The 13,099-nt window shown below is 41.7% G+C and overlaps 1 protein-coding gene across 1 annotated transcript in view; it reads left to right on the plus strand.

The window, feature by feature from the left end:
• Positions 1-13,099, plus strand: part of LGR5 (leucine rich repeat containing G protein-coupled receptor 5) — a 69,537-nt gene that overhangs the window by 16,294 nt on the left and 40,144 nt on the right. Inside the window, exon 2 of the mRNA XM_035127534.3 lies at positions 7,942-8,013. Coding sequence (XP_034983425.2) covers positions 7,942-8,013 — 72 coding nt within the window. The remainder of the gene's footprint in view (positions 1-7,941; positions 8,014-13,099) is intronic.

Below are 13,099 nucleotides of genomic sequence, written 5' to 3' on the forward strand. Positions count from 1 at the left end.
CATTTTTAAAATAGCAACATTTGTCAGTTTAAAGTTCTGGATTCAAACTGATTATACATAATAAAAAATAACAAGCCATGACAAATAGGCAAATAGATTTCGATAATTCACTAAAGAATGTCTCTACCAAGCCTTTGTGGCGTATGTCTTGTTTGCAAGACAAATGCAGAGTTGAAATAACAACCCATGAATACCACTGGTGAAATGGCTATGTACACAAGGTGAATGCTAAAGCTTTTCCTTCTGAATGGACCTTTTAATCTAGGCATTAATTAAACTCTGAAAAAGCCTTCAGTGGCCTTACATACAGATTAATGGGAAAAGCTGAGACCTGGAGTTGGGCTATTTGCAGAAAAAGTTTTAAAGATTTACTGATGGTTGACAAATGCCATTTAAGTTTCAAAGCCATCAATAACCTATTGAAAAAGATTTAAAGGGAAACCCTCCCACTATAGAAAGAGATCTGACTCTGAAATATCTCAGCAGAAGTTCCTTCTCATCCCCCCCCACCCCAAGCTTTCCCTACATACCCTCCACTGACTTTCTTTGCTGTTTGGAACCCTTGAAACAAGTGGCCTTGGAAAAGAGGAGGTAAGGCCCCTCTTAGAGACATTTGTATATAACTGATTGTGCCAAACTGCTATTGTGCGGGCATGAGAATTAAACAGAACTGTTTCCAGAAAAGTCTCTGGGATCATGGACAGCCTTTCAATAGCCTTTCTGCTAATAGTTTTTTAATGTGGGAGATGGGAGTGGCGGAATAAATTTTGCCAAGAATTTTGTCAAATCTGAAACCTTGTCCAAAAACTTTATCCCAACCTGTGTAAAGTTTGAGAAGCTTGTTTTTCTTTTGACTTTCTTAACAACTAGTCAAACTCCAATTTATATGTATGTGGTGTATGCCCTTTGCAGATACATATATAACCCATACAAAGAAGTTGTTAACATTTTGGTGTAGAAAAGAGGAAGAAAAGCACTTACAAACCATTCATAAATTCATTTTTTAAAAAACAAAAAAAACTTTTGCTCTTGTGAGTTGTATGGAGAATAAAAAATATAATTAATTTAATAATATCTGGGGATATTGAGACAAGTATTAATTCACATTTCTGGTTATCTTTATTACAGTATGGCTAGGTTTCAGCATTGAAATAGCCTTGGTTGCTTTTATGGATGTGTTACACACAACCCCAGTCTCTAAGCAGTGAGAGGCTTCAGAGGTTCCTATATTGACCCAGGGCACTGGGGTCAAAGATAAATAAGCTTTAGTTGTGCGTGCGCGAGCACACACACACACACACACACACACACACACACACACATATATAACCTGAGCATAGGATGGAGGAGCTCACAGTTTTACCACTCCAACAGATCTTATTTCCCCATTCGGTTTCCAGGGGAACACCAAATCTAGTACATATCAAGACAAGTCACTGTCTCTCCAGCTTCCAGCCAAACTCTCACAACTTTCACATACGCCACCCCTCTAGGCCTGTTTCTAGGCCTGTTGTTCTCCATCCTAGATGACATGACAGCAGCCAGGTGAGGTAGGAAAAGGCCCATCATTTGTTTCTCCTATTCTCAATTTTCCCTTTTCCCTAACTGCCTGCCTTTCCCCGCTTCTCGCCTCTTAAGTTCATAGTAGCACCAATGCCCTGGTCTCATATTGTTTATTGCTCAGCAGCAGTGGTCTAGACTAACCTCTCTGTACATGTGTGCAACTGGCTCTTGATACTACCAGACTTTTGCTGAACAGCCTTACCCTGGCAATAGTAACCTGTGCGAGAAGACAGGTAGGGTACCTGGAGGTATTCCAAGGATCAGTGCAGTCAGAAGTTGCTAGTATCAGTGCCTATCCAAACCCTATTGTACTGTCCTTTTTCTGGGGACAGGATCACACACACACACCCGGTCTGTAATGTAAACAATATTAGAAACATTAGGTTTAATAATAACCAGTCACTTCATCATCCTTTCCCATTACTATAAGGTAATTGTTTGATATTTATATCTTGCGAACTACTGGCCAAAAATCTGAATTTGTGGAGGGTTTTTTTTGAAGCTGCCCTAATAATATATTGCTCACCACATTGAGTTTTCCAGAGTGATGACATTGTGTCAGTATACCTAATATGCTTAGAATACTCCTACCACTGAAAAGAAAAAGTCAGTTAGTTGCTTGATTGCTTCATCATTGTATATACCGGTATATAATCTGACCCTTCAGTTTCACTTTCTTCAGATCTCTGGTTATTTTGTCTTTCCTGCGCCCTCACAGTAAAAATGGCAAAAATACGGTATATCCCAAAAAGATTAGCCATCCGTATCTGAGGCTGCACTATAACCACATCAATATTGCTTTAAAATATGCTGCACTAAGCTCCTGGAAGGATGCATGCAATAAACCTAATACATAAATAAAATGTATTATGCAGGAAGGTTCACCTATAAAGCTAAACCATGGTTTAGTGTTATGGACACAAGCAGGGGTGCTGCCAGGATTTTTTGGGCTCAGTATGCAATATGTGGATTAGGCACTCACAAAAGAAGACATACGTTTGCATAAAAATTGTATATACTTTGTTATATGCGAATGTGTGCCCTCTTTTGCAGAGGAACCAAAGGCACATTGGGAGCCAAAAACAAGTGATAAGATGTGTAACAGAATGTAAACAGATGAAGCATTCCCCATAATTGTTTTTCAGTACTATAAAGGGATTACTCTGTTAAATTGCTGCCTACCCCACAGCTGCTAAAGGCACAAGACCACATTGCATTTGTACTAGTGCAAACCAATCGATAAGAACATGAGATTCTTAATCTCAGGGTCATGGATTTGAGGCCAATGTTGGGCAAAAGATTCCTGCATTGAAGGGGGGTTGAACTAGATGACCCCTGGGATCCCTTACAGCTCTGCAATCCTATAGTTAACATAAATCATGGTTTGCAAACCAATTTCACCTACTAGATTTCAACCTATCATTGCAACCACAATTAGGGGCAGCCTTTGCAGATATAGCACTGTACCATATTCACTGCTGAAAGAAGGAGAGAAGATTTCATGCAGGATAGAAACAAAGAATTCGAACCCTGAGACCCTTTCCTTGATTTCTTAACTATGGCTAAGAAAAGTGTTACATCTGCACCAGGTTAATGTGGGTAAAATGCTATGTGAATAGCAGAAATGAACATACAATACTAGTCAGGCACCTGCGATGGTGCCCACAGCATCAGGACCCTGGAGAGTACACAATAAACCCAGTAGACAAAATTAAAGCTAGCAAGTGAGGCTAAGAGCGAAACTACATGTTATAACAAGGGTCAGTAAACTTTTCCAGCAGGGGGCTGGTCCACTGTCCCTCAGACCTTGTGGGGGGCCGGACTAATTTTTTTTTGGGGGGGGGGAATGAACAAATTCCTATGCCCCACAAATAATCCAGAGATGCATTTTAAATAGGACACATTCTACTCATGTAAAAACACACTGATTCCTGGACTGTCCGTGGGCCAGATTTAGAAGGCAATTGGGCCAGATCTGGCCCCCAGGCCTTAGTTTGCCTACCCATGTGTTATAACAACAATGCTTTTTTTAAAAAAAATGTATACATAAACTGTATGTTTTATTTTGAAGAAAAAAAACATGCTTGGAGCCCTGATCTGGAGTATGTTTCCTTGCTGAAAACAGCTATTTGTCCCCCAAAGGTGTAATAGCACGTTTAGGGCAAATTGGAGTGCAGGGCAGGGAACCAGACTGGGGACATGTTCTGCACTGACATCCAAAATCTGCTTGTTATTCACAGTAAAAGTAGCCTGTTTAAGTCCACTTAGCAAAAGAAGAAGAAGAAGAAGAAGAAGAAGAAGAAGAAGAAGAAGAAGAAGAAGAAGAAGAAGAAGAAGAAGAAGCTTTGTCATCATGTAGCTCAGCCCTTGAGTAGCTCAGAGTGTTGCTGCACTGGTCAGAAGCCCACTGAATGCTGATATGCCACTGTATATCAGGTGTGAGTACTTGGGACACAGCTTCCTAATGGAGTTCACCTGCCAGGCAAGGAGGATCACACTAAGTTTCTGAGGGCTGCGCTACAGCAGTGCTGGAAAGCCTCCCAATCTCCACCACTTCTAGGACTGGTATGTTGGTGAAGGCAGGATGCCAGAAGTTGAGGGAGCTTCCAAAGAAGAAGAATCTTCTCTGAGAATAACAACAGGTGATGGGAGAAAGTCTGGTCCTGAGGGGAAGATGGGGTGGGCTTAAGTAGTGCAGCATCCAACCATAGCAGATGCAAGTGCATGCGTGAGGCCAGATGCCAGGACTTCACCTTCCCAAATTGGTTCCAAAGGCCAGCCACAGCCAACTTGGGACAGAGCAGCAGCAGCAGCAGCAGCAGCAGCAGTAATAATAATAATAATAATAATAATAATAATAATAATAATAATAATAATTTATTATTTATACCCCACCCATCTGGCTGGGTTTCCCCAGCCACTCTGGGCGGCTCCCAACAGAAAAATGAAATAAAATAATCTATTAAACATTAAAAGCCTCCCTAAACAGGGCTGCCTTCAGATGTCTTCTAAAAATCTGGTAGCTGTTTTTCTCTTTGACATCTGATGGGAGGACATTCCACTGGGCGGGCGCCACCACCGAGAAGGCCCTCTGCCTGGTTCCCTGCAACTTGGCTTCTCGCAACGAGGGAACCGCCAGAAGGTCCTTGGTACTGGACCTCAGTGTCTGGGCAGAACGATGGGGGTGGAGACGCTCCTTCAGGTATACTGGACCGAGGCCATTTAGGGCTTTAAAGGTCAGCACCAACACTTTGAACAGTGAGATTATGACAGTTGTTCCCAGGTGTGATTTTTGCAACTGGGTGTTTTGGGGGTTTTTTACCTTAGCCCAGGCATCCCCAAACTGAAGTTTGGGGATGCCTGCCTTAGCCCAATCTGATTTTTAAATGAAAATTTGCAAACTGGACACTAATTCCTTAGGTATGTATCAATATTTGTCATAGTACAAATTTGTAGGGTCTTTGTTTTTGCAGAAATTGGCCCTATTCAGAACATTTCCCTTCAAATGTGTAGTATTCATTTTTAAAAGCACTGTTGCTGGTATATGTACAAAATACGTCACCACCCAAAGGCTTTATCTTATTGTCCATTAAAATATAATTAATTTGACTGGGATTTCATTTGCTGTACTTTTGTTCCTTTGCCAAAGAAAATCTTTTGTTCCTTTGCCAAAACAAAGGGGGTAGTAGCCAACTACTGAAGAGAAAGAAAGGCATGATTAAATATTGCAACAAAAGAGGGAATTTAATAACTACTCTGGTGTTGTTTAATAAATTAGCTTTTGAAGTGACTACTAAACAACACATTGAGTTGAAAATGGGTAATTGTTAATATTTCTTAACAATAAAACTGTCATTTATTTCCAAGTTTGCCCTGTGTAACTGTCAAATGAATGGCTGTAAACTAGTAAAAATTTATTTCTGCATTAAAATGTTGGCTAAAAACAGTGTTAGCCTCTGGTGTGAATAATCAGCATGATAAGAACTTATAATGCACACCCAGAACACCTGCTTAAAATAACATTGCCCACAAAATGAAAGATCTTCTGTACTAAGTATCATTTGCTGCCAGGTCTACAACCTGAGTCAGCTGAAGCAAAATGTTCTAAGTTTGAGGCTGACTTCCTCCAATACAATCAGTGACTCAAACTTGTGTTCCCCTGTAGCCGGATTACAGCCCACACTGTTAGTGTATCAGGACAATTGTCACTGTCTTAAAAATAAAAATGGAGATTAGAGCAATTGTTTGTATTTTATATGCTGATTTTGGTTGTAGCAATACTTATGCTACTAGTTAATGATTTTACACTTCTTAATTTAGTCGGTAGGAGGGATGCTACAATTTGGTGGTATAAAGAAAAGGAGAGGTGGGTCTCGATGGATCTTTCAAGATGAGCTTTCAAGGCCAATGATGCAGGAGAGTTTAGGTGGACTTTAAGTTCATGTTCCAGAGAGGGGTCCCATTTCTTGCGTTTTGGTGCAAGCGACTGTGTTGCCCGGTGGGTGGGTTGGGAGGGCAAGCTAAGGCATGTCCTTCGGAGTATGATTGCAATAGGGAGGTGGTCGCTGTCCACCCTGTTGAAGATGTTAAAACTAAGCACTTGGGGGAACAATGTGTAGGAGAACCAAATATAATCAATTACGCTTGCACCTCTGGGGCCTATGAAGGTAAAAAAGCCCTCGGACTGATCTTTATAGGTGCCGTGTACACTGTATAGGAGGCCATGATTGGTGGCAAGTTCTAAGAGTGCGATACCGTCCTACCGATAATTTAGTCTTTTTTTAAAAAAAAGAAGTGTTGCTGTTTGCAATGTTTTTATTCTTTATTAAAATAAAAAAATTCCTTCAGTAGCACCTTAAAGACCAACTAAGTTTTTATTTTGGTATGAGCTTTCGTGTGCATGCACACTTCTTCAGATATTCTTTATTGTTCATTTAACTGTGTTTTATTGGTTTTGATCTGTTGCGTACAGCCTTGGTGGTTTGCAGAAAGGTGATATAGAAATATAATAAAATAAGTGAGTTATACAAGTGGGACCTGCAAAATGTGGTGCTGAGTAGAGTGCTGCTGTTCAGGGTTCAAGCCAGCCAGCCATGCATTGTTCTATAATTCTCTGTTCCATTCTCCCCTTCAATGGAGTGTTTTTGTTTCCCCCCAACCCCACTGCAAGCAATCAGTCAGCATTCCTCCGCAGCCACTGAGGATGCTCAGTCTTCACTGGACTGCTTTGAGGGGGGGTTCCCTTCACTTCTCCCCCCCACCCATGAAAGATCTCTCTCTCTCTCTCTCTCTCTCTCTCTCTCTCTCTCTCTCTCTCTCTCTCTCTCTCTCTCTGTGTGTGTGTGTGTGTGTGTGTATTACTGTTGATGCTTCAAATTGCTTCAGGATGCTTTATGGGAAGTGATTCATTAAAAAAATAAATAACATGTGCATAGGTCCATTTGCTTGGATAGCTCCCATTCATATGGGGCTTGTGCAAGAAAGCCCCACAGTGGGCACAAACCCTTTTGATGTCTTGTATAGCTCCCATGTATTTTAGTGGAGCCCTCCCAGTGATGCCACGGTAATTACACTGTCCTAGCATGAGGGGGAAACTGGCTTTTTAAAAGTATAATTACTAAATGGAATACTGCATAAAAGTGAGGTTGATGTGACTTAGGAAAACCTGTTGGTTTCCTGTGCCAGGAACTACTGTGGAACCCCACCAGGAAGTGTGCTACAAGCAGGATCAGATTGCACCCTTGTTTTGTGGTTCATTTCACTTATTTAATGCAACTTGAGAATCTGCAAAGGGAGCCCATTAAAAGGAGAAATGTAGGGGGTGCTTGGTTTTCTGTGAGTCAAAATATTTGCTATTATAGTATTAGGGCAGTAATATAGGGCAAAGTTCCTTTGTTTTGCAATCTGCAACTAACAAGAGTGAAATACAGGTTACTACATTGTTTTAAAGTATATTTAACTATTGTTTTTTCATGTTGCAGTTTATCTGCCATAGGAACCAATTTTCCTGTAAGTAAGCAAGAAGTAACCTGATTATGCCAACTACCAGCATTTTAATTTCTCACTGTGGTATATTGAAATCAGTAGCTTAATACCGTAATAAGAAAAAGCAACCAAAAATATGTGGTAATAGTTTTAAAAATTGTATTTAATAAACCACATCTGCTGTTCTAAAACCATTTCCTTCAAAGCAATTCCATAGAAATTTGTAGGATCATCTGGAATAAATGGCTTAAATACTTCTGGTTAGTTCATCTGACTTTGAAAGGGACCTCTTTTTGTTTGTTGTTTTGTTAATGTGCTGCTTTAAAATGTACGAACAGCTGCATACTCCAGTTATGTATACTGTATTAAGACTCTGTCTCTTTCCTTCCTCAGTGATCTCAGTATGAACAACATCTCTAGACTGTCCTCAAACTCGCTGCACAATCTCCGCTTCCTGGAAGAGCTGTACGTATCTTTGTATCCTTGACTGACAATAGTTGAGAGAACATTCTTAGGCACTTCTCTGGGAACCAGATAACACTACACAGAAAAAGCTGTGAGCTCTGACACGTTTGGCACATGCGGAAACACTTAGCTGGGGGGGGGGGAACACCAATTGCTTGTGATTCTAGATATAAGCTTACCCTCCCCCCCAAAAGGAGAAACCCTAAAGAGTTACCACGAGGCTGCAACTTTTCTAAGCAGAGACAGGGCTGTAGAAATTAATTTTTTTTAAAGGGTTGTTTAAAAGAGCTGGATTGCTATTTGGAAATAGTTAAGCAGCAGGATATTAAAAGTTTGAATACCAGCTCATGTTTATTAAAATAGTAAGTGAAGTTATAATCAAAACCAAATCCTGCTGTCTGGTTCTGCCTGTGTCAAGGACACTTGCATTCACATTTCATGGTACTAAGTCGTCTTGTTGTAATCACTTTTAATTACTGTTTCCTTACTCTTTAGCTTTTAGCATCCCTCAAGGCTGGCTATGAAACACAGAACCCTGCATAGCTTAATTTGTTCTATTTGGTGTTTTCTGTTTTGTTTTGTTTTTAAAAAAGAAAAAAAACCACTATGCTGTAAAAACTAGTTAATCAAACACAGGATCACAAGTGGAATGTTGATTAGCAGTGATGATGGCCAGCCAGAAGAGGAAACCACTCTATGCACATAAGACTATATGTAGCAAAGTGCACAGAACTAAGAATTTCAAAATGCTTTGGATTTTCATTCTTACAGTAACTCAAGGCACAGGTATCCTGGTGAGGTTCACTAAAAGCAAAGTCGAAACAAAATAAAAAAAATCCTTCCAGCAGCACCTTAGAGACCAACACTAGAGATACACTGAAGAATGCACATGAAAGCTCATACCAATGACAAACTTCGTTGGTCTCTAAGGTGCTGCTGGAAGGAATTTTGTTTGTTTGTTTGTTTCGACTACGTCAGACCAACACGGCTACCTACCTGTAACTAAAAGCAAAGTGTTTGTACCTCTGCTTCTCCCCATCTGACACTCAGCTTGTGGCATCTAATTAGTGGCAAGCCACAAAACCCCACATATAATGGAAAGTTGCAGTTTTGTTTATGCAAAGCAATGTATCACTTCCTCTTCCTAAATACCCAAAGTTTTCCTGACTTGGTAGTGTCATGCAATGTGAGCTACTGTCTATAATCATGGGGGCAAGAGGGATCGTATCTAGGGATCTTGCTCCAAATGTGAGACCTGATCAGTTGATACTGGGATGGCCTCTATTCTCATTATAACACACTTTCTGTCTAGAAAAGGATCCAAACTTGCACTGGGATGCATAATGCCACTTCATGTGAGGACGTCCTGATGGGAATCCTAAGCTATTGACTGCAGCATCAGTGCTCTGAATGCCAATGCCTTGTTTTGTTTTACAGTCTCGCCAGCCAGTCTCCTTCAACTGCCTATGACTGAGTGAAATACACAAACTATGTAGAACCTGCAGCCACTTAATTGCTTTTACATCTCTAAAGGAGAAAGCCAGAAGGCTGCTGGGGCTAGTTACAGCATCATTGAATAAGACATATCTAGTTTCCTTTCTAAGATTGAAAAATTGGGCTTTGCAAACAAAAGCAGTGTGGGCAAAGCTCCAAGCAGTTTTTAGTACACTGCTCAACAACTTTACAGCAGGTGCCCTTAGTAGAATAATGCACAGATAAGTTCACTTGGGTTGTTTGTTTTGTTTCCCCTCTCCCTTTCAACAGAATGATTTGAGAATTAGTTTCGGGTGACAACCATTTTGCCAACCAAGTGACAAAGCTGCCTTAAAAGTTAGCTCTGCCTTAAACGTTAGCTCTGTCTCAGTGATAGGTATAAACCACCAACAAACTAAGCCTCATGCCTTTTTTTAAATGATGAATATGTGTGACTCCTGTGTGATTTCAGTTTTGTTAATCTATTGGTGGGGGGCATTAATGAGAACAATCTTTCCAGGACTACTTGGTAATTCCATAATGAAGTACAAAGACACAGCACAAGTGTAAAAGATTGCAATTACAATTTTCAGAACAAAAATGCTAGCTTTTTAACAGTAGAAGTCGAACAATGACACTGTGCCTGAAGCAGTAGCATCAGATGCCATTTGTAGCCACTTAGGGAGGGGCAAGCGGGAAGGTAATCGGTGTTTCCATGTGCTGCTCTGGTTTGCCAGAAGTGGCTTTGTCATGCTGGCTACATGACCTGGAAGCTATACGCCGGCTCCCTCTGCCAATAATGCTAGATGAGCGTGCAACCCCAGAGTCGGTCACAACTAACCCTAACCCTAACCCTTTACCTTTAGGGAGGAGCAACTGGCATTCAGCGGGTGCAGAATGCCATGGCGAGACTCCTTACGGGGTCCTCACCACGAGATCACATTCATCCAGTGCTTCACCAGCTGCACTGGCTCCCGGTGGAGTACAGACTCATGTTTAAGGTGCTGGTTTTGACCTTTAAAGCCCTATGTGGCTTAGGACCCTCGTACCTATGGGACCACCTCTCCCGGTATGCCCCGCAGAGGACATTAAGGTCCACAAATAATAATATACTGGAGATCCCGAGTCACAAGGTGGTTAGACTGGCCTCGACCAGGACCAGGGCGTTCTCAGTACTAGCCCCGACCTGGTGGAACGCTCTCTCTTAGGAGAGAGCGGGAGTTGTCTTCTTTTCGTAGGGTCTGCAAGACAGAGCTGTTCTGCTCGGCCTTTGGACTGACTCAGTCTGACCCCGGTGTTCCCCTCTCCTAAGGCTTTATCCTACAGATATTTAAATGAGGTTGCACTTGTAGATTCCTAATTTTAAAATTGAATTTTAACATTGTATTTAATCTGCATTTTAATTGAATTATTTCTTTTATGCTTGCTTTGATATTCTTGTTGTTAGCCGCCCTAAGCCCGGTCTTGACTGGGAAGGGCGGGGTATAAATATTATTATTATTATTATTATTATTATTATTATTCAGCCTCTTGTATGCCCATGCATGCTGCACTGCAAAACTTCTGCAGTTTTGCGGTTCCCTCCCACCCTTTATCCAGTATGGACATTAGCTGGTTGTTTTTCAGGGGGGCGAGTAGAAATCTTTTGCATGTCAGCTGGTTGGCTGTGCTGGCTGGTTTATTTCACCTATTCTGTACTGTACTGCGTTTCCAGCAGATGTCCTTATTGGATGGTTGCTTTTAAATTGGTTAATTGGCAACATTGGCAGGTAGGTTCGGGAAGTTAATAGGCAGTTAAGGTTGGGACGCAGGTGGCGCTGTGATCTAAACCACTGAGCCTAGGGCTTGCTGATCAGAAGGTCGGTGGTTCGAATCCCCGCAATGGGGTGAGCTCCCATTGTTCGGTCCCAGCTCCTGCCCACCTGGCAGTTCAAAAGCACGCCAAAAAAAGTGCAAGTAGATAAATAGGTACCGCTCCGGCAGGAAGGTAAACAGCATTTCTGTGCACTGCTCTGGTTCGCCAGAAGTGACTTAGTCATGGTGGCCACATTATCCGAAAGCTGTCTGCGGACAAACGCTGGCTCCCTCGGCCTATAGAGCGAGATGAGCACTGCAACCCCAGAGTCGTCTGCGACTGGACTTAACTGTCAGGGGTACCTTTACATTTTTAAGCTTCAGTGGCCACTCTTGGGTACCTTCAAAGGTGAAGGGAGTAGACACAATACCTTTCAGAACTGTTGGACCTGCTGGCAAGGTAAATATGTCCTTTGAAGGCAACCTGTAAAACTCACTCGCAGTTGTGGTGCTCTGAGAGGGGGGGGAAGCAGTACTTCCTCTATATTCACCTGGAAGGCATGACTTAAGGAACAGGGTAGATTAAATGCTACCTCTTACCCCTAGCAGAATTGGCTCACTCAGTTTGTTACATGCAGTTGGCACTATTTTTATGGGGAGTTTTGATACAAGTGTTGTGGGTAAGCAACATAAATTGCTACGAACGGGGGGGGGGGAACAAGATGTGTCAGTACTCTGTACCAGTGTCTCCCTATATGGTTGCAAAACCTAGCAATACTAGAGGAGCATAATCTCTCACAAGTCATATCTGAATGAGGTGAGGCATGTGAAAATGGCTGTTGTGGAGCAGATAAAAAAATATATGTAGCCTTGCCATTGTTCCATGGAGAAGGATCGTCATGCCTGTGTAACTGTGTAGTGCAGTGATGTAAATAAACTTTGGGAGACAGGCAACATCACAAAAATGGACTTCTCTGACCACATTGGGCAGAGCAGAATTGGGGTATGTGTAGACCAGGCATCCCCAAACTGCGACCCTCCAGATGTTTTGGCCTACAACTCCCATGATCCCTAGCTAACAGGACCAGTGGTCAGGGATGATGGGAATTGTAGTCCAAAACATCTGGAGGGCTTGAAGTGTAGAGGGTTTCAGGGAGAAGGGGAAAGAAGGGGAAGTCCTGTCTCACCAACTGAAGTCATTCTGCTGGTGTGCAGATACCACTGGAAGTTGCCCAGTTCATTTTATAATCCTGTATAGAAAGGGACATGCAAAGTAAAGATGATAATAGTTGTATTTAAAGTATAGTAGCATGTATGATCAGACTTGCATGCCTCCAGGTTGGCAAACAGCCAGTGACACATAATAAATTCCACCATCACAAGACAGGATTGGTATGAAGTAAGAACTCCGCAATAGTAGTTAAAATAGAAAAGCCCTGCTCAGCAGAACACAGCATTTTAAAATCAATGTATTTTCTCATATAACTATTTGGGTTAATAGCCAAAAAGTATTTCCCCCCCCCCAAGTTTTGTGCATGCGCTCTTTCTGACAGAGGATTATTCTAGCAACAATAACTATTATAAAAGCTAACGATTTTCAAAGCAATAATGAACTGGGTATCCACATGCATTTGAATTCTCATGCATAAGGCTGTTCAGATGGCTGTAAAATCTGACTCAGCCTCTTCAGTGGCCAGTCCTTTAGTTAATTTAACCAAGGTTCCTGTTTACAGTCCATTTGCTCCTCTGAGCTGCCTCAGACAACGAGATGCAGCCAAGCAAATAAAATGCAGGTTATGGTTTAGATTTCTGTCGTGTT

The sequence above is a fragment of the Zootoca vivipara genome, chromosome 9 (assembly GCF_965207765.1).
Source record: "Zootoca vivipara chromosome 9, rZooViv2.hap1.1, whole genome shotgun sequence".
In the NCBI taxonomy this organism is placed as follows: Eukaryota; Metazoa; Chordata; class Lepidosauria; order Squamata; family Lacertidae; genus Zootoca; species Zootoca vivipara.